Raw genomic sequence first — 22,231 nt, forward strand, 5'->3', positions numbered from 1 at the left:
GAGATAGGAGGGATGCGAACCTATGGATTAAAATTATGCGACAGGTCAATAAGTCAGTCAGTCAGTCAAACAGTCAATGAAACAATGGATTTCGGAGTAAAAAAAAGAGTCGTTGTTATGAGGTTAGTGGGTATACGGTGAATATAGGTTAGGATATGTGCGAATAAGTGTATGTAGGAGTGTTTATGTAGATATATAAGAGAACAAGAGGAAGAGCAAAGAGGCAGATAGGAGTTTTAAACAGTTTTTTAATATGTAACGGAACAATTAACGCAACGTCAAAAACATTCCGACACACGGAACAAGGCAAATAGTGGGCCGGTATCTAAACAATTAGTGTTCAGGGTTTAATACAAAGTCGCAAAAGTACTTAACTGCTGCGTATGTCTCCCTTCCCACGTCCAGGATGTGTCTGGCGGGCAGCAGGAAGCCGTGGTTCCCTGAGTCTCTCAGTTTCAATTGGAAGGCCCAATGCGCCCGACTGTGATACATGTAGTCCAATGCGGTGCCGGCACCCAAAGACGATGATATATCTGATCCACGGTCCTGACAGGCGGCTAAGACCTTGTACTTCTTCCCAGATTTGTTTCGGATGGCCTTGGATAGTCCGTAGGACAATTCCAGAAGGTTTTCATAGTCTCTGGGGAGTTCATCACACGAATACGCGTACGGGTACAGGACCTCCTGTGAATACGAATGGAAATCCAGATACCCATATATGTTGTGTTTGATCTTCATACAGGTGATGAATGTGTCCCATAATCTTGCCTCTGTAGCCTGCAGGGCCTCTTCGCCCGAGTATTCCTCCGAACAGGGGAATTCCTTGCTGTCTTCCCATTGATATGGAAACGAATGGTCGATATCAATACCCTTACATTGTGGCACGTAAGTGTCCTGTCTATTTTTCTTCCAAAGACGATCTCCATTCCAGGTATAATTGTACCCATCAGGGTTGAAAATGGGGATTATCAAGAAGTCCAGTGAATCCAAATACCGGGTCTCACGACGAGATTTCCCATATTTGGTTAATAATTGGTAAATGGTGAATAGTACAGATGAGATGCTGACCCATTCACGCGCATGAATGCCACCCGTAATGACAATAGTCTTGCTTTCCGGGTTCATGGTGGAATTCTTGGTGGATATATGGACTACTTTGAGCGGGTTCCCCTCAAAGGTGGTACCGATATCCTCCATGGTGACTAAATGAGGAAACGATTGTTCTAGTAGATCTAGCCATGTGTATATAGTTTTCAATGGTCGGTATTCTTTAAAGAAGAAGTACTTGCCACTGCTCACCATAGAATCCTGAGCAATATCAAAGTAATTGTCATGATGAGGTGTCGAAGTCAGTGGAAAGGTCTCACCAATGGCAGAATTCAAATCATCGATAACAATCTCGTAGGACACATCCGTGCCTTGTAAATTGATACTCCTTGGCAATTGAACGTCTATGAATTCGGCGTTTCTTGTCCAGACATCATACTCCTCAGTCTTCAGGCCAAGTTGGCCCCTGACCACATCCTCTATGATGTGAGAATGGTTGTGGGAATGGAACCTGTAGACTTGATACTGCGAATAATCCACGCCATCCGCCGCCGCAACAGTTGCAAACAGCAGCATGACAAAGCTGCATATAAGTGTTGTTATTGTGCTCACCCTCATCATCTTGAGGCTCTCATTTGGTGCGGAACTGTGTTGTTTCGTGGAAGAGGAGTTATTTATCAGTGGGTGAAGCCATTACTTTACGAAAAAACGGCACGCTTTTCCTTCCAGTTGAATCAATCAATGGATTGATTGCCCCCTACAAGAAAGAAAGAACACTGCTACAACTGCAAACGAACAAACAACATCACACTCACCAATCAAGCAACGATACAAGCACGCAATGGCCGAAGAACAACTATCTCCCACCACAAGTAGGGTGGACTTGAAGAACCTAGCACATACCAAGGACAAGGACGGCAACATGGTGGATCTCTCCAAGTTGACCCCCCAGGAACTGAAACTATTCAAAATGTACGGGAAACTTCCCTCCAAGAGAGACCTTCTAAAGCACAAGATGCAAGAGAGGAAATACTTTGATAGCGGGGACTACGCACTAAGGAAGGCAGGGGTCATCAAGAAGGACGACGTGATGAGCAGTAATTCGAGTAATAATATGCCCGTTACTAACCCAAGTGGGTTGAGGGAATCCATTATAAGGAGAAGATTGAGTAATAGCTCTCCCAATAACAGTAACAGCGATAATAACTCGATTGAAAGAAAGGGAAGTATATCCAGCGGACCCCCTCCATCGAGGTCACCAATAAGATAAGAAGAGATTTGAACTGCTAATGACAAGATTAGATAAACACGTTTATGGTTTGTTGGTTGTTTTTTTAAATGAATGTATAGTATAGGATGCGTTAGTCTATATAAAGTTTATATTAATGGACAGATGAGCAGAGAGTACGTAACTTTCCATATTTATAAACTTATTCTAGTATTCAATGTAATCATTTGAATAAGTATCTGGACAATTTACCAAAAATTAGCAATCCAAGGAAATGGAAATTGATCAAATACAACGTTTGACTTGTTTCAATACCTCTAGAATAGGTCAAACATATCAATAGAGCTTGGATCACCCCACTTGTTAGTATCGATAGAGTACCATCAAAGAATAACCACACTATAACGTTCACTAATAACCAAAGCATGGAGCCCTGCAGTGATGAGGTCCATGGTAATCGTCTTACACCTAAACTTATCCCCAGAATAGCATTACTAATTCTTACAATCGATCTAAACGAGTTCTTCTTACTTTGGCCAATCTTATCCTTGTTGGGCCTGATAAGATAATCAGATACCCTTAATACCAAAGAGAGCAAAATGCCTTCAATACCGAACCCAATGTAATTCGTCACAGAAGACTTGGGTACCACTTTATCAATCAATTTGACACCATCTTCCAGTATCACTGCGGTCATACCTTTATACAATTTATCATTATCAAAGAGATTCTCAGCCAGTTCTCCAAACACAATACCACATGTAAACAAAATAAAAAAGGAATAGGTCAAATGGATCAATCTAACATACCATTTCCCATTAAATTCCACATCCATATCCACATCAGTGTGATCCTCATCGAGTTCATCGAGATCTTCACTGGAGGAATCCATGAAATCTCCGCCCTTCCTTCTCAATCTGTTCAAATTTGCCTGCTTGTATAGTTGTGATGTCTTATCCTCGTTAGATTTTAGTACATCGTTACTGTACAACGAATACAATGCTGGTTTAGTTAACGTACTAATGGAATCAGTACTCGCCATTGTCTTGATGTTCCCCTGGGAACTCTTTTTCTTCTTATCATGCTTCTTATTCGCCTTTTTAGGTCCCATTTCCCCTTTACCTGCTTTCAATGTTCCACCAACATCAAATAGATGGTAAAGTAATAACCGTTAAGGGCAAATGGTACATTCTTATATAAGCGAACCCATCTCGAAAACTGAAAAATGAAAAAATATCAAACAATACCAAAAATGTAAAATAAACGAGCACTTCAACACTCCATAACACCGGTAACGCCTTCCCATGCATGAGAACCCTCACATCACCAAGGTCGCAGTATTGCAAAGGAAGCCCAACAATGAATATGCGTTGCAAATCCTTCAGGATATAACGAAGCAGGTCTCCTACCTGATGAAAGAAGAAAAATTCAAAGTGCAGACATTGGTGGAGTTCTACCCGAAGGATAAGAGGCTTCTTGGGATGAATGTCAATGCCGGACAGAAGATCATGTTGAGGTTGCGAACCCCCGGGGATGAGTTCCAATTTTTGAATAGAGAGGCCATCCTGGGGACCATGTTACATGAATTGACACATAATTTGTTCGGACCTCATGATAGAAGGTTTTATGAGAAATTGGACCAGTTGAGCGCGAGACAATGGGTCATCGAACAGCAGGGGTTGTTTGACACATTTTTAGGGTCAGGAAGAAGATTGGGTGGATCAACAAGAACTCTTTCGAATAATAGACGAGTTAGGAGTATCATAGGTAGAAGTGGTAAGGGAAGAGGTAGGAAATTAGGCACTATAACAAACAGACCTAGCAGTACATTTGAAGGGAAGACACCTAGAGAAATGGCCGCCGTAGCTGCGGAACGAAGATATAATGATGATAAATGGTGTGGTGAGAAAAATAACTTGGAAAATAAGAAGAAACTAGAGCCCAACCAGGACGATCTCCGGGAGGAAACTATAATAATACTTGATGATGATGATGCTACTACAACTCCAGAAACTCAAAAAGAAAATAAAGATGACGATGATGATATACGACCTATTGAGATTATTGATCTAACATAAGTATTTTATGAATATTCAAAGCAGCCAGTAAGAGTAGAATAATAATTCTATCTTGATTATTAATTAAAAAGTATTATACAATAACCTATATATACGTATATGTATATACATTGAAATGATTTATGATTTCCTCTCCTTCCTTCATAAAAGAGTCTCGTCTATTCATAAGAAGATGAAGTTTCATCCCTAACAGCATCCTAATTTACTGAAAAATCCCTTCCCGGATTCACTAGAAGCATCATCTGCAGTTTGTTGCATTTGGTTGTTTTTCCCTTGTTGAGGTTGTGCTTGTTGATGTAGATTATTCATTGGCTCTTGTTGAGATGCATATTGGTTTGTATTTGGATTGGCATTTACATGATAATTATTTTGATTGGCAGCGTTATTCTGTCTCGTCTTATCTTGTTGCTGGGAGTATTTTTGTTGAACTTGTTGTTGATATGCTTCGTATGAACTTGGATCCAATTTCTTGGATGCCTCTTGTTGTGGTGGATTTATACTCCTTAGTGGTTGCATGGATGGATGTCCCTGTCCTTGACTTGATATCTGTTGCATTTGAAGTTGTTGTTGTTGCATTTGCATCTGCTGTTGTTGTAAATGCAATTGCTGTTGTTGTAATTGATGAGGTGATAATTGATTCACTGGTGCATTGACCTTATTATTGTTGTTATTGGTTCTATGTCTTCTTGATTTTTCATTTGGTGGTGTTGGATGTCCATATCCATGTAGATTAGGTTTCTTATTAATGTTTAAATCCCAACCTTTACCACCATTCAATTTCATCCAATCATATTCACCATCAGCAGATTGTCCTAAATCATCCAACGATGATAGTAACAATTCACGATAACCACGATAATCTGGAGTTTCTTCAAATGATAAATTCCTTACGACTTCCAAATAACGAGCAAATTGAACTGGTAAACCTTGAGCTAAATCATAAACATTAGTTGTTCTCTTCTTTTCTCCAATTCTTTCGTATTTTTGTTTATTATTTGGAGCCTTTAGACCTTGCCATGGCAATTGACCTCTTAAGAAATAGAAAAATACATGACCCAATGCTTCCATATCATCTCTTCTTGATTGTTCTCTTCCTAAATGGGTATTAATGGACATATATCTTGCAGTACCGCTCAATGATTTCTTTTCACGATATGGGATATGTTGTTTAGTCTTTGGGTCTCTATATTGTTTAGCCATCCCAAAATCGATTAAATGAATGAAATTTTCATCCGGTTGACCAGGTCTCCCAATTAAGAAATTATCTGGTTTAATATCTCTATAAATCAAATCATTAGCATGTAAATCTTCGATCAAAGTGATCATTTGCACTGCCACCTGAACCACGGTCTTTACGGAAAAACGTCTATTACACCAATCGAATAAATCTTCCAATGATGGTCCCAATAAATCAATAACTAAGATATTATGCAGGCCTTCTTGACCGAAATAATAAGCCAATGGTATATTTGGTGTTCCTGCAAGGATCTTGTAAGTTCTATATTCATCTTTCAATTGTGGGGCTTCCGTCTTTCTAGGTTCGAACTTAATGGCGACGGGGGTCCCATTAATCATGTTGATACCTTCAAAAAGCACACCGAATGAACCTTCCCCAATTTTCTTCCCTATTCTATAATGTAGTCCGACGATAGTGGAATTGTCATCATGTGTCGATGTTGAAGGGCGCTGTTGTTGTTGCTGAGATAGTGAGGTGGGGGCAGGGATATTTGTTAAGTTGTTTACAGCCATGGGAGTTGGGCCTTGCACTCTCGACATGATTTGTTGTTTGGATGAATGAAATGAACGTGTCCTATCCTAGTAGACTACGAGAGAGATGCAATGCGATTGGATTGAAGTGAATCTTGAGCAGTAGTTCTTCAACGGAATGGAATGGAACTGAATCGACCCATACGTATCAAATCAAATCAAATGTGAAGTATAAAATTCGTTTCGTTTGTTGTTTTTCCTTGAAAAGGTGGCCGGGTTACCCGCTTGTAGTGTGTCGCCTCTCACGTCCGCGTCAGAAAACTTTTGAATGAATAAATTATATAGTCTTTTATATATATATGTTGTATTATATCTCGCAGTAGGAGATGCATTCGTCGTCACTCACCTCGAAGTCCCAGTCTTCATCCTCCTCTTCTTCGTCGCTGGAGCTCTCGAATAGTGACTCGTTTAGTTCGTTCTCCATTAACCAATACCTCTCGGAGAACTCCCTCATTTGTCTTTCCTTCTCTATTTCATTCTCAGTTTCACTTAATTTTTTCTTCAAGAAGATGGATGGTTTTATATTCCTGTATTTTTCCTCTTGGTAATTGTTGTATAGTGAAAAGATGGATTCGTCCACAGGTTTGGAAAACGACACAGTGGAATGGTGCGTTGCGGGTGAAAATCTCCTCATATGTCGGAACAAGCTCACAGGGAGACTCATGTGTCTTTTCTTCTGTTGAGGTGTTGGTTCTAGTGTCGGCATGGTCCTTGGTGTTGCTTCGTCCCGTAGTGTTGTTTGTCTTGTGTCTCCATTATGGAAGGGGTTCCTGAATGTATGTGTGTTTTGTGTTGTTGTGTTTGCTTGCATGTGTGGTATGTAATGTTTTATTGAATTTGGGTCTTGTATTCTCGAACCCATCTGGGGTGCATAGATTTGTATATCTGAATATAAACATATATATATATTTATAAGTAGATCTAAATATTAACTTAATCTGCTTGAAATAAATTAAATTAAACAGAAAGGGACCGTGGGGTCGGGGTATTCAGTTTATCACCCCCATTCACAGAACTGTTCGATGGAAGAGTGACAGTTGATTGATAGCTTGATTGAATGAATGATAGATCGATGACTGTAATTGGGCACGAGGGTTAAAATTAAATTAGGGGACAAAACGTGGTTTCTTACCCGGCTGTCATTAACCCTTAGGGTTGCATGTTTCCGCCATACGTCGGAGTTATTTAGGGTTGGGAATAGGGTCACAGCTTTTGTACTCCTTTTACAACATTATTATATAATACATTATACAATATTATATAAGTTCATCTATTCCATTTTTTTCATTGAATGTTTTCTTTGAGGTCCTTCTGAATTCAAAGACAAGAAAAACCAACGAGGAAAAATGACCGCCATCAAAGATAACGTCGCTATCGCTAACAGTGAACATTCTTCAATGACACTCGAATCATTGAGAGAGAGGTATTCGAAATTTTTGTCAAGAAGAGAGGCAAACAGGAAAGTTATTACTTTTTGGGCAGAAGATGAATTTGATCCAAATAGTATTCAAATGTCAGGTGGAATGCCCAATGAAGGGTTTTTCCCCATCGAGTCAATCAATTTGAAAATATCAAATACACCACACTTTGAAAAAAGTGAAAGAAAAACTGTCACTACCAACATAAGTAAGGAAACTCCAGTGGAATTACCCTTGTCTAAATCCATGCAATACTCGGAAACAAGAGGTTTAAATCCTTTATTGGATTTTATTAGATATTTCATCAAATGGATTGGAAATTCTCCACCATATGAGGATTCATTATGGGAGGTTATGTTGGCCAACGGATCAAGTGATTCGATGTTTAAAGTATTTGAAACATTGTGTGATGAATCAGACACCGTATTAATGGAAGAATTTACGTTTGTACCTGTTATTTCAAACGTTATGGCAACAGGCGCTAAATGTATCCCAATTAAGGTTAATTTAAATTATGAGGATCAAGGTATTGATATCGATTATTTGAGTAATTTGTTAAACAATTGGAAGGAAGGACCCTACAAACATTTATCGAAGCCAAAGATTTTGTATACCATCTCAACAGGTCAAAATCCTATGGGGATGACTTTATCAATGGAAAAGAGGGAAAAAATTTATCAAATTGCTCAACAACATGATTTAATAATCTTAGAAGATGATCCATACACTTATTTAACTTTCCCCAAATTTGATCCTCAAGACAAGTTCAATAATCCATATGAAAACCCAAACTTTACCATCAAAGAGTATTTACAAAATCACTTCACAAAATCATTTATCACATTAGATAATGATGGTAGAGTCATTAGGTTGGAAACTTTTTCCAAATTATTTGCTCCTGGTTTAAGGTTAAGTTTTATAATTGCAAATAAGTTTTTGTTGGAAAAATTTGTAGATTTTTCTGAATTATCGTCAAGGGCACCAAGTGGAACTTCACAAGCAATTGTTTACTCTACCGTTAAAGCCTTGACCACAACTAGAGCAAATAATGAAAAACCAGATTTAGAACAAATGTCCAAAGCTTGGCTTTCTTGGATTATTCAAATTGCAAAACATTATACAAATAGAAGAAATATTACTTTATCCACTTTATATGAAAGTAATGCTTATAAGAAGAAATTATTTTCCGTAATTGAACCATCAGCTGGAATGTTTATTAATTTAAAAATCAACAATATTTCCATTAATATCCTGGAAGAAATGAATAAATTGGATAAACTATTAAGTAAAAATGGTGTAAAAGTTATATTAGGTTATAAAATGGCAGTATCCAAGGAATTTTCAATGTCCGATTGTAATTTTATTCGAATTACCATTTCCTTTGCCAAAAATGAGGAGGAATTAAAAAATGCCTCTAATAAAATTACCAAAAGTATTGAAGAATATTTTCAAAAATCATAAATGTTGTCTGTCTATTTATTTATTTATATATTTAAATATTGTTTGCTTCTTTAAGTAATTTCATTCAGTATGCATGCATCGTTTGATCCTCCTCCACATTAATTTTGTAACCCACTAAATCACTCAACTTGTTCACTTGATCGTTAAAAGTATTGATATATTCATCAGATAATTCCATACTGAAACCTTTGATTATTTTAAACCGATTTGTTATCTTCCCACCAAGATCCTCAACTTTTTTTTCAATCAAATTCAAAACGGAGTTATAACTCATTTCACTAAACCTAACAGGATCATTATCATCACTTATCTGACCACTTTCAATAGAAATCACATATGAATTTATATCTCCTATCACATCATCTTATGTTAGTATAACTACTCCACCAAACATTCCTAACCTAAAAGAGAACTAACTACTTCACATACCTTTCGCCATAACCATCTGACAAAATAAAACAATTAAAAAGGTACTATAATAACTAAACTTCATTTGTTACAGAAAGATAATTTGTACTTGCTTTCCTATTGTTCATTCAGTGATTGTTTCAAGGATCGATGGTTTATTGGTCTTATAATAAAAAAATAAAAAAGAACGGGGCTTGGCCAAAACTCCGAAATTTGGTCCTTACCCGGAATTCATTTTTCAACCATTATCAGTTGTGGGGAAGAGCACAGTTGTTTTTGAGCTAGAATTTACCATCTAGTAGAATCAACTGGTGTTGTCAGTAATGGGGTGAGTTTTTCTTTTACTTTTGTGACTTATTTCTTTTTCTTTCAGATAAATATTGATATTATTCTCCTTTTAAATTTAATTGAATTCCCAATAATAAATAAATAAACAAACACTAAAAAAAATAATCAAATTCTTCTTGATTTATTAACAAAGAGTCAATTTTTAGTTCGTTGGGTTGTTTTTCAAGAGATATATTGGCATGAATAGAAATTAAAGCATGAAAAATAATGAAGTTGTCCCGATATGGGCAATTTGTTTTTCTAAAATTATTCGTGGGTTCAATAAGTTTTAAACTCACCCAATTCTGCCTACTTAAAGAATTTTTTTGTTTATATGAAGGGACTCTTTCAGAAAATTATATAGTTTTATATATTTGACTTTATATTTGCTCCTTCTACCTGAGTTCCAACTTAACAGAAACCATTATTACTCAAAGACACTTGCAAAATTACCCCTTTAACTTCGTTTAAATATTTACTTTCCTTACGATTATAGTGTTTTAATTATTGGTCAGTGCTATGGGTTATGAGTCATGTGATAAGCTTGACAGACATATACGTCTCTATTCTATCAAAAAATCGAAAATGTCTGGTCCTATAGTGTAGTGGTTATCACTTTCGGTTTTGATCCGGACAACCCCGGTTCGAATCCGGGTAGGACCTTTTCTTTTTTAAATTTTGTAGACAAAAATTGGGAGTGCATAAAGATTCGAAGTTAGCCAGCTTAAAAATGGTATAAGTTTCTCCTTCCTTTGTTCTTTTTCCAGATTTGTTATATATTTATACAACGGTTGTCCTTACTCTTGTTGCCCTTCGAGTGTGTCTGTAAATACTTCGTGCCGTAACTTTCTCCAGGTTCCGGTGTTTCGCCATCGCCTCAAATCCCATATCTCACACATTGTGACACAAACCACCTTAGCGATTAAATTATCATAATGTTAACAACAAATTTCCAAGAGAAGAGATTAATAAACCCCAATAACAAACCAAGACACGATACTCTCATGTTTTCTCCCCTTAGAATTTCAACTAGTATACCAAAGAATAATTCTCACTTTCTTAACGAAGAAGGACAACTGAACAAAACAACCTCCACAATACAACATGATAGGGTTCCATCTGATATAACGTCAAATACATCCCTTTCCTCAAATTCTGAGGCATCTGACATGGTCAAATTATATGAAATAAAAACGCAGAGCAGCCATTCTACAAAATTAGAAAGTAAACCATTTACAGCCCTTTTCATTGGAGACCTCAACGAAGATGTCACAAAGGAAACATTAGAATCAATCTTTGGGGTTTATCCAAGCTTTGTTTCTGCTAAAGTTTGTTATGATTTTCAAACTAACGTTTCTTTAGGTCATGGATATTTGAACTTTGGTGATAAAGAAGATGCTGAAAAGGCAATTGATGATTTTAATTGTATGAAGTTAGGTGATAAAGTTATAAGGATTATGCCTTCATTAAGAGGAAAAAACACCAAGAAAAGCATTGGCACAAATGTCTTTTTTACTAATTTACCGGATGAAGACAATCGTTTATTCCATTCAAGAAAGTTCTTTGAAATATTTAGACAGTTTGGCAAAATATTATCTTGTAGGTTGGACCCCAATAAGAACATTGGTTTTATTTCCTTTGAACATGAAGAGGTAGCAAAGACGGTAGTTAAAAAGTACAATAATTCTATGTTTTTTGGAAACAGAATAACTTGTGGTATTCTTTCAGAGGATAACTCTAAAAAACCTATAATGGAAGAAAAACAAGAACAAGCCAAACAGTTTTCTCAACTTAATAAAAAATATGATCTTAACGAAAAAAATATGCCAAGGGCCCTTTTAAACACCAATAACCTTTTTATTGAGAATACTGTTTTTGTTAGTAATCTTCCTACTAGCATAACTGTCGAAGAAATTAGGAATCATTTCAATAAAATTGGGAACATTATGAACTTATTCATATCAGATAAAATAAGTTCAAATGCTTTGTGGGCTTTTGTTAAATACTCAACCGCTGCTTGTGCCATAAGAGCCATAAAAGAGTTGAATAATACATTTATAAGAAAAAAACAGATTGTTGTTTCACAAGCTTTTAGAAGAGGTGAAACTCAATTCCATTTAAGTAGAAAACCAACCAAGAGAATTTTATATTTGAAAGAATTAAGTAGGATTTGTGACAAAGATTTTGTTTCACAGTTCTGCCACCAGAGAAGGATCAAATTCGATGAAATTTCTTTAACAAAAGTTAACCTTGAGAAATCTACTCATACTGCCCGTATCAAGTGTCGAACAGATGAAGATGCCAGGAAATTGTATAATTCAATTAACAACCGCCTGATTGCTGGCTCTATCATAAAAGCCTCCTGGGAAAATTCGAATGAAATAGAAAATGTTGAAAAAGACATTTCGAATAACGTCGAAAATCAAATCAGGACTGGAAAGTGTACTTCTTATACAAAAAGTTTTCATGATCCTGTATTATCACTTTATTGGAATCACAATAATGCTGTCCCAATATTTACTTACAAATATGTCTCACAGGTTCTGAAGTCACAAATTAAAAAGAACCTTGATTTTCTTAGGTTCCCTTTTGCCACAAGAGATAAAAATATAAAATATATCATTGATTATATTATTAAAGTATATTGGAGCGAGGATATCAACACCCTTGGATATTTTCTTTCAGTACAGTTTACGAATAGTAGAAATGAAGAAATATTGAACTGTCAGATTGAAGCAGCAGCTAACTTTTTAGGATTTGGGAGATAAAAGCGTATATAGGTTAAACTATATCTTGATTAAATATGGCATTTTCTAACCAATCTAAACATAATAAACTAAATTACATCATTATTACTATTAGTATTATATACTTAAATATCAGACTAAATAAATACGTCTAATTAAATTAAAATCTATCCTTTATAATTGGAACATTCGGAATTGATAATTTATTTTCACACATTATCGTTATGCTAGAATAGGATAAACCATAAATTATTTGTACATTTTCCATTTTCGAACTTCGTGGGTACGTCCATTTGGATTAAGTTTAAACAAGCTCAACATAGTTTGCAGGGAAGATACCTTCTCTACCATTGACTCTACCAGTCCACCAATCATTTTGTGATTCTGATTTCTTCAAGATAGTGATTACATCCCCCTTTCTAAATGGTAAATCACCACTTTCTTCTCCAGAAAATGAGTACAATGCGACAGCCTTTGGTGCAGTGGACGATGGTGCAGCTTGTAGATCTGATTTTGGCCTAGAATAACGATCTCTGTTACCTGCTGATCCAGATGAGATTCTTGATTTGGAAAATCTGTTCGACAAATCATCTACATCTCTGTCACGATCTCCATAACTATCACGGTTACCACGATCGTATACATCATCCTCCCAACGTGATTTAGAGGAAGGTTCCGCATTACGTGGCGGACCTGATCTTCTATGACTTGCATAATATCCTCTTGCTCCTGATGGATCGTCGTAGTCCTCATCGTCGCCGTAATTTGATCTACGAGTACGACCTCCACGTCCACCGTAATCATCATAGTCATCTGAGTCTCTAAATGAATTACGAGATCCACTTCTATTTCTTCTGGTAGATCTTGTATTTGGCCTTGTTGAATCTTGATCGGTGGAACCGAATGAATCTGGAATGTCATCATAAAATGCGCTATCGTCATCGTCATAGTCACCATCACGAGATGAATCAACCCTATAGTTAAATGCTCTTGATTCTAAGACACGGAATAATGGATCAACAGCAGGTGGTGGTCTTACTCTTCCTGATAAAATCATCTTACTTGTACAGTTATCCCCATAGAATTTTCTATTTGCTTCTCTTCTTTCAACTATAGCGGACCCTTCCACGGAAACACCTGCATATAAACCTTTACTCTTAGAATAGGCAAATACAGCGGCAACACCACCTGTTGAAGCAGATGCAGCTGCTTCAGCATTTCTACCTAATGGGCCTGCAGAAACAGAAACGTTCCCACCAAAAGTGATAGTACCGAATTCTGAAAATGATCTAACTGCTTCAGGCGAGTTTAAAATAAATACGAAATCGGTCAGTTCAACACCAACCATACCACCTGCACCTGCACCGGCCATGGCGATAGCAGATGGAGCCGACCATGTTCCGTCATTCAATCTGGCAACAATGACACCGGACCCTGCTCTGCCTGAGAATAAAAACCCTGCTTTAATCACAGTGATAACTGCTAGACCCTTGGCTCTTTTAAGAACATCTGGTGGAATGACTTGATCTGCACCAAACACTTGGTTTGGCTTGATGAAGCTTGCTAAAATCTTAGCTGCCTTTCTAGTTTTGAAATAAAATTCGATTGAATTTCATCGCTTGTTAGTATTGGATCCTTTTATAATGGTAATATCAACCAAGATGCAATGATAAATCAGCTCTCAATAACCTGATTTATTTTGAAGTTGGTTGAGGGGTTGCATTGACACATACTTTGTTTCACTACTTAAACTCCTTGGAATTGGATTGTTGATACCCATGTCTAGTTTATCTTATTGCAGTTAGATTGATGGTCTCTTCTTGCTCTCCTTATTGTATACCTAAGGTTCCACCAATGTTCCAGATAAAAAGTGGGCTTTACATGCTGTGTAGTTTAAAGCAGTGTTGAATCATTCCGCGGAGATTCCAACCGCCCCGTATAAGACGATGAGAATGCGTTTAGGGGCAAAAACAACCATTAAAATTCTTCTCTCATTCTCCTGTTACTTGTTCTCTTAATTGTTTGAATATTTTCATGGTACATTTTATGGGTTTTGTACTGGAATTGGTGTCTCTAAATGCTTATTCTCTCTGAACCATGTGTTTTGGTACAACACACCTGAATGGCAGAATGACCTAACAAAAACATAAATTACTGGGCGTGTGGCGTAGTTGGTAGCGCGCTCCCTTAGCATGGGAGAGGTCTTCGGTTCGATTCCGGACTCGTCCAAATTTATTTTTTTCAACTCTGGTTGTATTTTTATGTTTTGTCACTATTGGCACTTACCAGACCCATATGTAGATTATGCTAGTCTCCCTTAGCTATGGAGAACTTTTGGGATCTGCCGCCTACAGAGTTGGAATGTTTATCTGATCTGTTCGTTTCAGGAGTCATGATCGAAGTCATTGAAAAATTCTGTTGACTCCGGCGAGTATCTTGAAAGAAACGAATACTGATAACGAAATTGATATACCAGTACATGACTCCACTTCAATTGTAACTGAATCACATCCTGTAATACATGCATTCACATCATTCACACTCTGGTGACTATGTTGCCCATGGAGTTGACCCCTTAGATGCAATGGTTGCTCAGGCCCGGAAAATGAATTTCGTTACATATTGTCTGACTGAACATATGCCCCGAATTGACCCCAATTATATCTATCCGGAAGAGAGGGAGATAGGTGGTGGGGATGATGATCAAGTTCTTGAAACACTGAGTAGCAATTTTGAAAAATTCTTGAAACATGCTCAGAAGATTAAGAATGACTCAATTGAAGGTGAAACAGAAATCATCATTGGAACGGAGATCGAAGGATGTGATGTGTCACATATTAACTATGCAAAGAAGCTTCTAGAGGAGAAAAAAGATGTGATCAAGTTTTGTGTGGGGTCGGTTCATCACATTTATGGCATTCCAATAGATTTTGACCAAGAAAATTGGAACACTGCTCTAAAAAAAGCAGGAAATAACCTTAAACAACTGATAATTGATTATTTCGAATTACAATACAAACAATTAACAAGCTTGCAACCATTAGTTGTGGGACATTTTGATTTATTCAAACTATACCTACCCAAGGATTTGAAAATTAACCCTCTAACAGGTCAAGTCTCTGATGATGAATCATCAGTTTTGGCTTCCTCCATTTCTCTAATAAACCAATGGGATGAGTTGAGAGATATTGTAATACGTAATCTCAAATATATTAGACAATACGGTGGCCTTATAGAAATCAACACATCGGCCTTGCGTAAGAAATTACCCGAACCCTACCCTGGTGAAGACCTTTGCGAACTGGTGAAAGAATATTGTGACGGAAGATTTGTTTTAAGTGATGATGCTCATGCAACTTCACAAGTCGGTGTCTGTTATGCGGAAGCACTAAACTTCATAATAAATGTTATTAAACTTGATCGGATATATTACTTGACGGAATATAAAAATCTGTCCATCAAAGTAGAACAAATGGATATAAACAAGTTCAAGAATCATAAATTTTGGAAAGCATTGCAATGAAGATTGTATCTATTCGTCCTTTGAGTTTGTATATTACGTAATAAAGACAATCCTGGACGCAACGCGTAAAGTAACAAATTTATATAGAAGATACATTCAACGTGTAGCCCATCCATTCATCAAAGTTAAGAGTCAATTGAAGAAGCACATCTTAGTATTATCATCATATAATATGAAACCAAAATCCATAGGAAAGAAGAGTCTCAATGAGAGACGTAAATCGAAACCCAAATATGTTCAATCAGTACTCCAATTAGGATCAAAGGTTATTAAATGCCCCAAATGTGAGATGACATACTCATCCACATCTCTGACCGATGTTTCGATGCATGAAAACTTCCACGACTTACACCTCAGAGGAAGGAAATGGTCCAATAAATGGGGAAGCATACTTGAAGAGGAATCAGATTCACGGCTGATGACTCCGCCGCTGTCATCCCCATCACGATCATCTTCGGATGCTTTCGATAACAAAAATGAATATATCGTGATGATACGACCGGAATATAGCAATGAAGTTCGAGCTACACTAGAAATCATGGAAGTTGTCAATAATGAGCTGAATGCACCTCATGACGAGAATGAATTTTGGTCTACACAGAATGGAAATGGGAAAGCGTTTGCATACGTTAAGAATGGAAGGGCGGTCGCTGTAATAACAATGGAAATAATAAATTCAAATAGAAGCAGATGGATGATATATGATAGTAAGAAAATTATAGATCATATAACACCTTCTTTCACATTGGGAATCTCAAGGATATGGGTATGTAGAACACAACGTTCAAACGGTATCGCAACTCAGCTACTCGAAGCTGCAAGGAAAAATGTGATATATGGGAGGGAGGTGAATAAACATTCAATTGCATGGAGTCAGCCCACTGAAAGTGGTGGCAAATTGGCTTCAATATATAATGGTGTGAAACATAAATCTGGGAAGCTATTGCTTCCATGCTATATATAACAATAATCAACAGAAGGGGGGTCTTAAAAAAATATGCATTTATTTATTATTAGTTCAGTTCTTAATATATATATGGTCTATAGATATTAGAGGCTTTTATTAACTAACGTCTACCTGAAGAGCTTGTCTTTCTAACACCAGTTGAGCTAGCCGTTCTTCTACCTGATATTGCTCGTTTATTCTTCGGCAGATGCTGCTTTAACAACGCATCCCTATTATTCTCATCGTCATTTGCAAGGGGAATTCCAGACGAAGAAATTCTATTACTTCCCGCACTGCTATCACCACTTCTCATTATGATATCTCCGTCGCCATCATCTTCTCTTATTTTATTAGAGTCTTGGAAATTACGTGAAGCACGATTCTCCTTTCTTGGTTGACCAGGTGATTCCTGAGGAATAGCACTCTGTACACGATACGATTTTCCACCGTTTTCATGATGTGCGTTCCCTTCACTATGGGAAACCACCGATTTTATTTCATCTTTTCTTGGCTGACCAGGAGATTCCTGTGGAATTGCGTTTGATTGAAATCCATTCGCAATAGATTCACGTACTTTTCTCGGTGGTGTCATCGTTGTCTGATCTCGGAGTGCTTCCTCATTTTCCTTATAGGGAGAACTTCTTAATAGCCGCTTTTGCAAACGATACTCTTCCAATGAGATTAATGGATAAAGGCCACCAATGATATTACTTGGCTCCAATGATACTCTCATGGTATGCTTCCATTCCCTAAAATCATTTTGATGTAGATATAACCAATGCTGTTGTGGCCCAACAACCATACCTGGTCTAATAAATCTTAGGAATCCAATACATTCATTAGCGGTAAATCCATGTGTATATATTAGATGGGCACCAATTAAACAACCAGTTCTCCCCAAACCTGCTTTACAATGAACGGCAATTTTTCCACCTTTCCTAATAATCGTTTCAGCGGCCCCAATAAAATTTTGAACTATTGACATGTCGGGACAAGTACCATCTTCAAAAATCATATCCAAATGTTGTATTCCAATATCTTCAAAGTGCTTCTTATTATATAAATGAGAATTTAATCTGACTACTAATTGAACATTCTGCTCTTTAAATGCTTCCAATACACATTTAAAGGGCCTATTCAGAGCTTTGTTAAACCTTTGATAAGCCATTTTATTGAAATTTTCCTCCTGTGGGGAGGCAAAGGCGATGAATTCTGGTGTCAATATATTAAAATCACCATTTTCGACACATTCAAATTTTTCATAAGCCTCTAAATTGAAATTCTTTAATTCAATTAAATTTCTCTCTTTAGCTCTCCAAACACCATATACTACATCCTGTATTGTAATTTCAAAATCAGCATTAGAATACCCAGCATCTCTAAACGGCATAAATGGTGGATCGACCTGCGCTAAAGGTTGCAAAACTTGATGTGGGGTCCACCCTTGGACCAAGATCATATAGCAGCACAAGAGACATGCGGAGTTAGCACGATCTCTGGTGAAAGTAGATGAATAAAACACGACTGACTTCTTCATATTCGCCACATCATTTAAAATCTCGTGGAATATCACAGCAAATCTGTATAGATGGCCAATATTCATGGGTCCAAAATCAAGATGGAAACTGTTGTAGAACAATGTGTCTTCAATGGTGAAGAATACAATTTCATCGGTGTTCTGGGGAGCATAGTCGTACGCACCTAAGTAAACCCTACCATTTAGGAACTCAATTGTATTATCCAGAGAAACCTCCTTGGGCATCTTTTTTTAGTGGTGGTTAACAGCTTCGTGTAATCGGTGGAATGAGATAGAAAGCTGCTCTATAACTGTTACTTCCTCTGCAATTAAGTTGCATTTCTGATCTAGCCAAAAATTATTTCCATTTTTCTGCAAATGTAAATAGTAGACTTACGGGTAACCGCGCCATTGACAATGGCATGTCTTTCAGCATAACAAGAGGATGTTGTCTCGCTTGGAGGTCTTAACGTAATGTATCCATTTCTAACCTCGTTTCTTTGCACTCCGATAAGAGACACTTAAAAGAACCCATTTACAGATGGGTTCTTTTATTTTACAAGTTACGCTAAAAATGAGTACAAGAGGCTTGAGCTATGTACACATTTTCTTTGAGAGTGTACTAGTCCCAATATTAAAATAATCTGGAACAGGTCGATACATTGTCCTGTAACTACTACTAAACCTTCTAGTCAAAACTTGAAATAAAAAAAAATATCTCCCGGGGGCGAGTCGAACGCCCGATCTCAAGATTTCGTGTTTTAAATTACAGTCTTGCGCCTTAAACCAACTTGGCTACCGAGAGAAGTTTGAAAATTTAGTTGAATAACTAATATTAAATAGTAAAGGGAAGTCTTTGAACTGTGAGATAGATACTGCGAGGGTTAACTAACACCAAACGGTTATGGGAACTTTCAGGGAAACAACTATTACAATATAAATTTTCAATGCTATGTATTTTTATTTTTATTCTTTTATAATGCGGAAAAGATGAAGAGTTTGGATTTCAATTTTGATGCAACGTTTTCTGCAGAGCTACTAAATGACTTCCACTTATGTTAGGAAAGCCAAGAACAACAGACGTGGGGCAACTTCGATTTTTCTTGTTTGTTCACCTTGAAATAAAATGTGTGTTTTCTATTGACTATCAGGAAAAAAAAAAAATAGACTAATAGCTTGAAGTTTCAATTCCTAATACTCCTGTGTAATACTTTTTTCATATTTGCTTTTAAAAGAGAGATGATTTTACAAACATTAATGATTTAAAATAACTTACTTTTCTCATAACAGTCGCAACAAGTATTTTTTCAATCAAGATAAAAACTTAAATGAGTTATACTGCAGCATATCTTGGAATGGATGTTTCCGAACGTATAACCTAAAGAACAAAAAGCTGATAAGTAAATTCCACCACTTGAATAACTTCAAGTTTACTAAAACCGAACGTTCCTATATTAATCACAAATCCTTTAGACGTTAATCCAGTAAATTATTGTGCTTATCGTCTCACCCGGTTTTTCGCGTCAAATTTTTTTCTTAATCATCATGACTACTTCTCGAGTAATGGTGGAGAAGAAGACAATAACATGGTGATATAACACCAAGAGAACTTCAACGTCCCATTCACATATATCTATTCTCCTCAACGAGTAAAAGATCTTCATTTGGAAACAATGGATATCGGAAAGATAATAAATGATATAGAACAGAATTTATTCCTTCCGAAGTCCTTAATAGCCATCCATCCACACTTCCCGAATGCTTCACCACAAGATTGTTCATATGAAATTAAATTCGATATAATTGACGATTGTTCCATAGCATCATGTGGCTGTTGCTTTTCTAACTCATTATTCAGAACAATATCTCATGAGGTAAACTCCAAAGAGATCAAATGCCCCAGCTGTGACACGCAAAATGTACATTTAATCGGACCGGTGAAACCATTAAGAAATTTATATCATCAACTGATATATTTTAAATCTCAATTATCTAACTATTCATCAAGTTCACCCCCAGAAACCATCACATCACGAGATTCTATAGAACATACAGGAAGATCGTCATCATCCTTACACTCATCATCGGATGATGAAACTTTGGAGAGGAACAAGACTACTCTGATAGGCTTATTTCATTCTATTGCCTCCAGCATAGATTCTGAAGAAGATAATAATAATAGTAATACCCCTACCTTAATATGCAACAAGACCGCAGAACCAAGACCATACGAAAAGGCAAATTATCAACCGGTTAACGAAACTGAGAGCCTCGGGCGCATAGATGATTTGAAAATGCTGGATAATATTTCCAATACAAGAACATTATCAATATCTCAAGATAATAAGTCATCTTCAAATTCTGTTTCTATTGCCACTCACGATCAAAGGACAATTACCGGCACTGTCACTTCGACGGCTCAAAATAAAACCTCTAATGATAATAGTATATCAACAATAACTATGGATGAAAAAAAAGAATATTATTTTGCCAAATGTTTCCCCAGTTATAGAAAAAAATTGCAATACAATACCCATTCTAAATTTTTAAGGACAAAATCTAAAGTATTTATCAATAATTCAATCTCACCAGACTGCTCCAAATTTGCATTAATAACTGAACATAAATGGGAGGTATACTCCATTAATGGCAACTCTGCTCCAACTTTATTATTTTGTGGGAAATCTAATGGTGAATTTGGTCCATCATTTGACACTTTAACCTTGCCAGCAGATAAATCTGTTTTATATCCAACGAAGGGAAAAAGAATAACCAATTGGGAACATCTCTATTGTCGTTTATCCAATGATTTCTTGGTTATATCAGGATCAAAAAATGTTTTCCGTGTATACAGTCTGCATAAGGAGGGGGAGCCAATTTACACGTACAAGTCATCCTTCGCCATAAGATGCATTGATATCGATCCAAATTCAAAACTTATAGCTTGTAGTATTCTTGGGAAGGATAGGAATACTGGTTCTGAACAAGCTTTAATCGTATTCCATCGGATTGAAGAAAACAAAGTAACATTAGAACCAAACTTCCTCTCTCCAATGACTATCATTCTACCATACAGAGATCCCATCAATACTTTGCAAATATCCAATGATGCACAATACTTATCATGTTCAACAGCATTAGAATCTCGATTCTTAATTATATCTCTGAAGAAAATAAATGAACCAAGACTAATTATGAAAAGTTTAAGATCAATAGACACTTCTCAAGAATCCGAGGGAATTACGGACACAAAATTATTTCCTGGTAATCCTAATATAATGTGTGTCACCTCTTCTGCATTTAATTCACCGCCAATTGTAATTAACACTAAGATTGAAAATATTGATGGAATAAGGAGTGTAGCGCAACCTAGTATGCTGATAAAATTGGATAAATTGGGATCCAAGATCCATAAATGTGAAATATCTCCCAGAAGCGACTCTATTGCATTTTTAGATCGTAATGGATCTGTTTATATCATGTCTGCACCAACAATGATGGATAGAGAGAAGAAGAGACTTGTATTGGTGGACATGGTATCAAATGCATACAGAGTCCATGAAGCAGCTTCATTGAGGTTTAGTACAGACGGTCACAAATTATTTATTCTTGATAGGAAGGGCATATTGTATATTGAAGATTTTGCTTATGATACACCTGAAAATCGTGAAGTAACAAAATGCAAATTGATTAGTTGAATCCGTATGTAGATACTGTAATTATTAGACAGTTTTATAGAGTAGTTTATAACGTACAATGAATATT

The 22,231-nt window shown here is 36.5% G+C and overlaps 14 protein-coding genes and 3 non-coding genes across 17 annotated transcripts; 9 read left to right on the top strand and 8 right to left on the bottom strand.

Annotated features, from left to right (window-relative positions):
* Positions 1-333: 333 nt before the first annotated feature.
* On the bottom strand, positions 334-1,668 carry ECM14 (putative metallocarboxypeptidase; the record flags this gene model as incomplete). The annotated part of the gene is made up of 1 exon (XM_003675123.1): positions 334-1,668. One exon carries the CDS (start codon positions 1,666-1,668, stop codon positions 334-336), a length of 1,335 nt encoding a protein of 444 aa, XP_003675171.1.
* A 220-nt stretch (positions 1,669-1,888) lies between these two features.
* IGO2 (phosphatase regulator) lies at positions 1,889-2,317 on the top strand (the record flags this gene model as incomplete). The annotated part of the gene is made up of 1 exon (XM_003675124.1): positions 1,889-2,317. The coding sequence occupies one exon, from the start codon at positions 1,889-1,891 to the stop codon at positions 2,315-2,317; it is 429 nt and encodes a 142-aa protein (XP_003675172.1).
* Positions 2,318-2,498: 181 nt separating this feature from the next.
* Positions 2,499-3,386, bottom strand: NSG1 (Nsg1p; the record flags this gene model as incomplete). The annotated part of the gene is made up of 1 exon (XM_003675125.1): positions 2,499-3,386. One exon carries the CDS (start codon positions 3,384-3,386, stop codon positions 2,499-2,501), a length of 888 nt encoding a protein of 295 aa, XP_003675173.1.
* Positions 3,387-3,579: 193 nt separating this feature from the next.
* On the top strand, positions 3,580-4,353 carry WSS1 (metalloendopeptidase WSS1; the record flags this gene model as incomplete). Its single annotated transcript, XM_003675126.1, has 1 exon — positions 3,580-4,353. One exon carries the CDS (start codon positions 3,580-3,582, stop codon positions 4,351-4,353), a length of 774 nt encoding a protein of 257 aa, XP_003675174.1.
* Positions 4,354-4,539: 186 nt separating this feature from the next.
* On the bottom strand, positions 4,540-6,129 carry YCK1 (serine/threonine protein kinase YCK1; the record flags this gene model as incomplete). Its single annotated transcript, XM_003675127.1, has 1 exon — positions 4,540-6,129. The coding sequence occupies one exon, from the start codon at positions 6,127-6,129 to the stop codon at positions 4,540-4,542; it is 1,590 nt and encodes a 529-aa protein (XP_003675175.1).
* Positions 6,130-6,427: 298 nt separating this feature from the next.
* NCAS0B07210 (uncharacterized protein) lies at positions 6,428-6,982 on the bottom strand (the record flags this gene model as incomplete). Its single annotated transcript, XM_003675128.1, has 1 exon — positions 6,428-6,982. One exon carries the CDS (start codon positions 6,980-6,982, stop codon positions 6,428-6,430), a length of 555 nt encoding a protein of 184 aa, XP_003675176.1.
* Positions 6,983-7,466: 484 nt separating this feature from the next.
* ARO9 (aromatic-amino-acid:2-oxoglutarate transaminase) lies at positions 7,467-8,999 on the top strand (the record flags this gene model as incomplete). The annotated part of the gene is made up of 1 exon (XM_003675129.1): positions 7,467-8,999. One exon carries the CDS (start codon positions 7,467-7,469, stop codon positions 8,997-8,999), a length of 1,533 nt encoding a protein of 510 aa, XP_003675177.1.
* Positions 9,000-9,063: 64 nt separating this feature from the next.
* NCAS0B07230 (uncharacterized protein) lies at positions 9,064-9,273 on the bottom strand (the record flags this gene model as incomplete). Its single annotated transcript, XM_003675130.1, has 1 exon — positions 9,064-9,273. One exon carries the CDS (start codon positions 9,271-9,273, stop codon positions 9,064-9,066), a length of 210 nt encoding a protein of 69 aa, XP_003675178.1.
* A 1,052-nt stretch (positions 9,274-10,325) lies between these two features.
* NCAS0Btrna6Q lies at positions 10,326-10,397 on the top strand. Its single transcript has one exon. It is a non-coding gene; the product is annotated as a tRNA-Gln (tRNA).
* Positions 10,398-10,669: 272 nt separating this feature from the next.
* PES4 (Pes4p) lies at positions 10,670-12,502 on the top strand (the record flags this gene model as incomplete). Its single annotated transcript, XM_003675131.1, has 1 exon — positions 10,670-12,502. The coding sequence occupies one exon, from the start codon at positions 10,670-10,672 to the stop codon at positions 12,500-12,502; it is 1,833 nt and encodes a 610-aa protein (XP_003675179.1).
* Positions 12,503-12,785: 283 nt separating this feature from the next.
* Positions 12,786-14,261, bottom strand: LSB3 (Lsb3p; the record flags this gene model as incomplete). The annotated part of the gene is made up of 2 exons (XM_003675132.1): positions 12,786-14,064; positions 14,215-14,261. The coding sequence occupies 2 exons, from the start codon at positions 14,259-14,261 to the stop codon at positions 12,786-12,788; spliced, it is 1,326 nt and encodes a 441-aa protein (XP_003675180.1).
* A 376-nt stretch (positions 14,262-14,637) lies between these two features.
* Positions 14,638-14,710, top strand: NCAS0Btrna13A. Its single transcript has one exon. It is a non-coding gene; the product is annotated as a tRNA-Ala (tRNA).
* A 292-nt stretch (positions 14,711-15,002) lies between these two features.
* Positions 15,003-16,004, top strand: HIS2 (histidinol-phosphatase; the record flags this gene model as incomplete). The annotated part of the gene is made up of 1 exon (XM_003675133.1): positions 15,003-16,004. One exon carries the CDS (start codon positions 15,003-15,005, stop codon positions 16,002-16,004), a length of 1,002 nt encoding a protein of 333 aa, XP_003675181.1.
* Positions 16,005-16,176: 172 nt separating this feature from the next.
* On the top strand, positions 16,177-16,968 carry ECO1 (Eco1p; the record flags this gene model as incomplete). Its single annotated transcript, XM_003675134.1, has 1 exon — positions 16,177-16,968. The coding sequence occupies one exon, from the start codon at positions 16,177-16,179 to the stop codon at positions 16,966-16,968; it is 792 nt and encodes a 263-aa protein (XP_003675182.1).
* Positions 16,969-17,071: 103 nt separating this feature from the next.
* On the bottom strand, positions 17,072-18,712 carry CDC14 (phosphoprotein phosphatase CDC14; the record flags this gene model as incomplete). Its single annotated transcript, XM_003675135.1, has 1 exon — positions 17,072-18,712. The coding sequence occupies one exon, from the start codon at positions 18,710-18,712 to the stop codon at positions 17,072-17,074; it is 1,641 nt and encodes a 546-aa protein (XP_003675183.1).
* A 471-nt stretch (positions 18,713-19,183) lies between these two features.
* Positions 19,184-19,271, bottom strand: NCAS0Btrna7Y. The gene is given in 2 exon segments: positions 19,184-19,220; positions 19,232-19,271. It is a non-coding gene; the product is annotated as a tRNA-Tyr (tRNA).
* Positions 19,272-20,139: 868 nt separating this feature from the next.
* PTR3 (Ptr3p) lies at positions 20,140-22,164 on the top strand (the record flags this gene model as incomplete). Its single annotated transcript, XM_003675136.1, has 1 exon — positions 20,140-22,164. The coding sequence occupies one exon, from the start codon at positions 20,140-20,142 to the stop codon at positions 22,162-22,164; it is 2,025 nt and encodes a 674-aa protein (XP_003675184.1).
* Positions 22,165-22,231: the final 67 nt, after the last annotated feature.

This window comes from Naumovozyma castellii, chromosome 2, assembly GCF_000237345.1.
Source record: "Naumovozyma castellii chromosome 2, complete genome".
NCBI classification, from domain to species: domain Eukaryota; kingdom Fungi; phylum Ascomycota; class Saccharomycetes; order Saccharomycetales; family Saccharomycetaceae; genus Naumovozyma; species Naumovozyma castellii.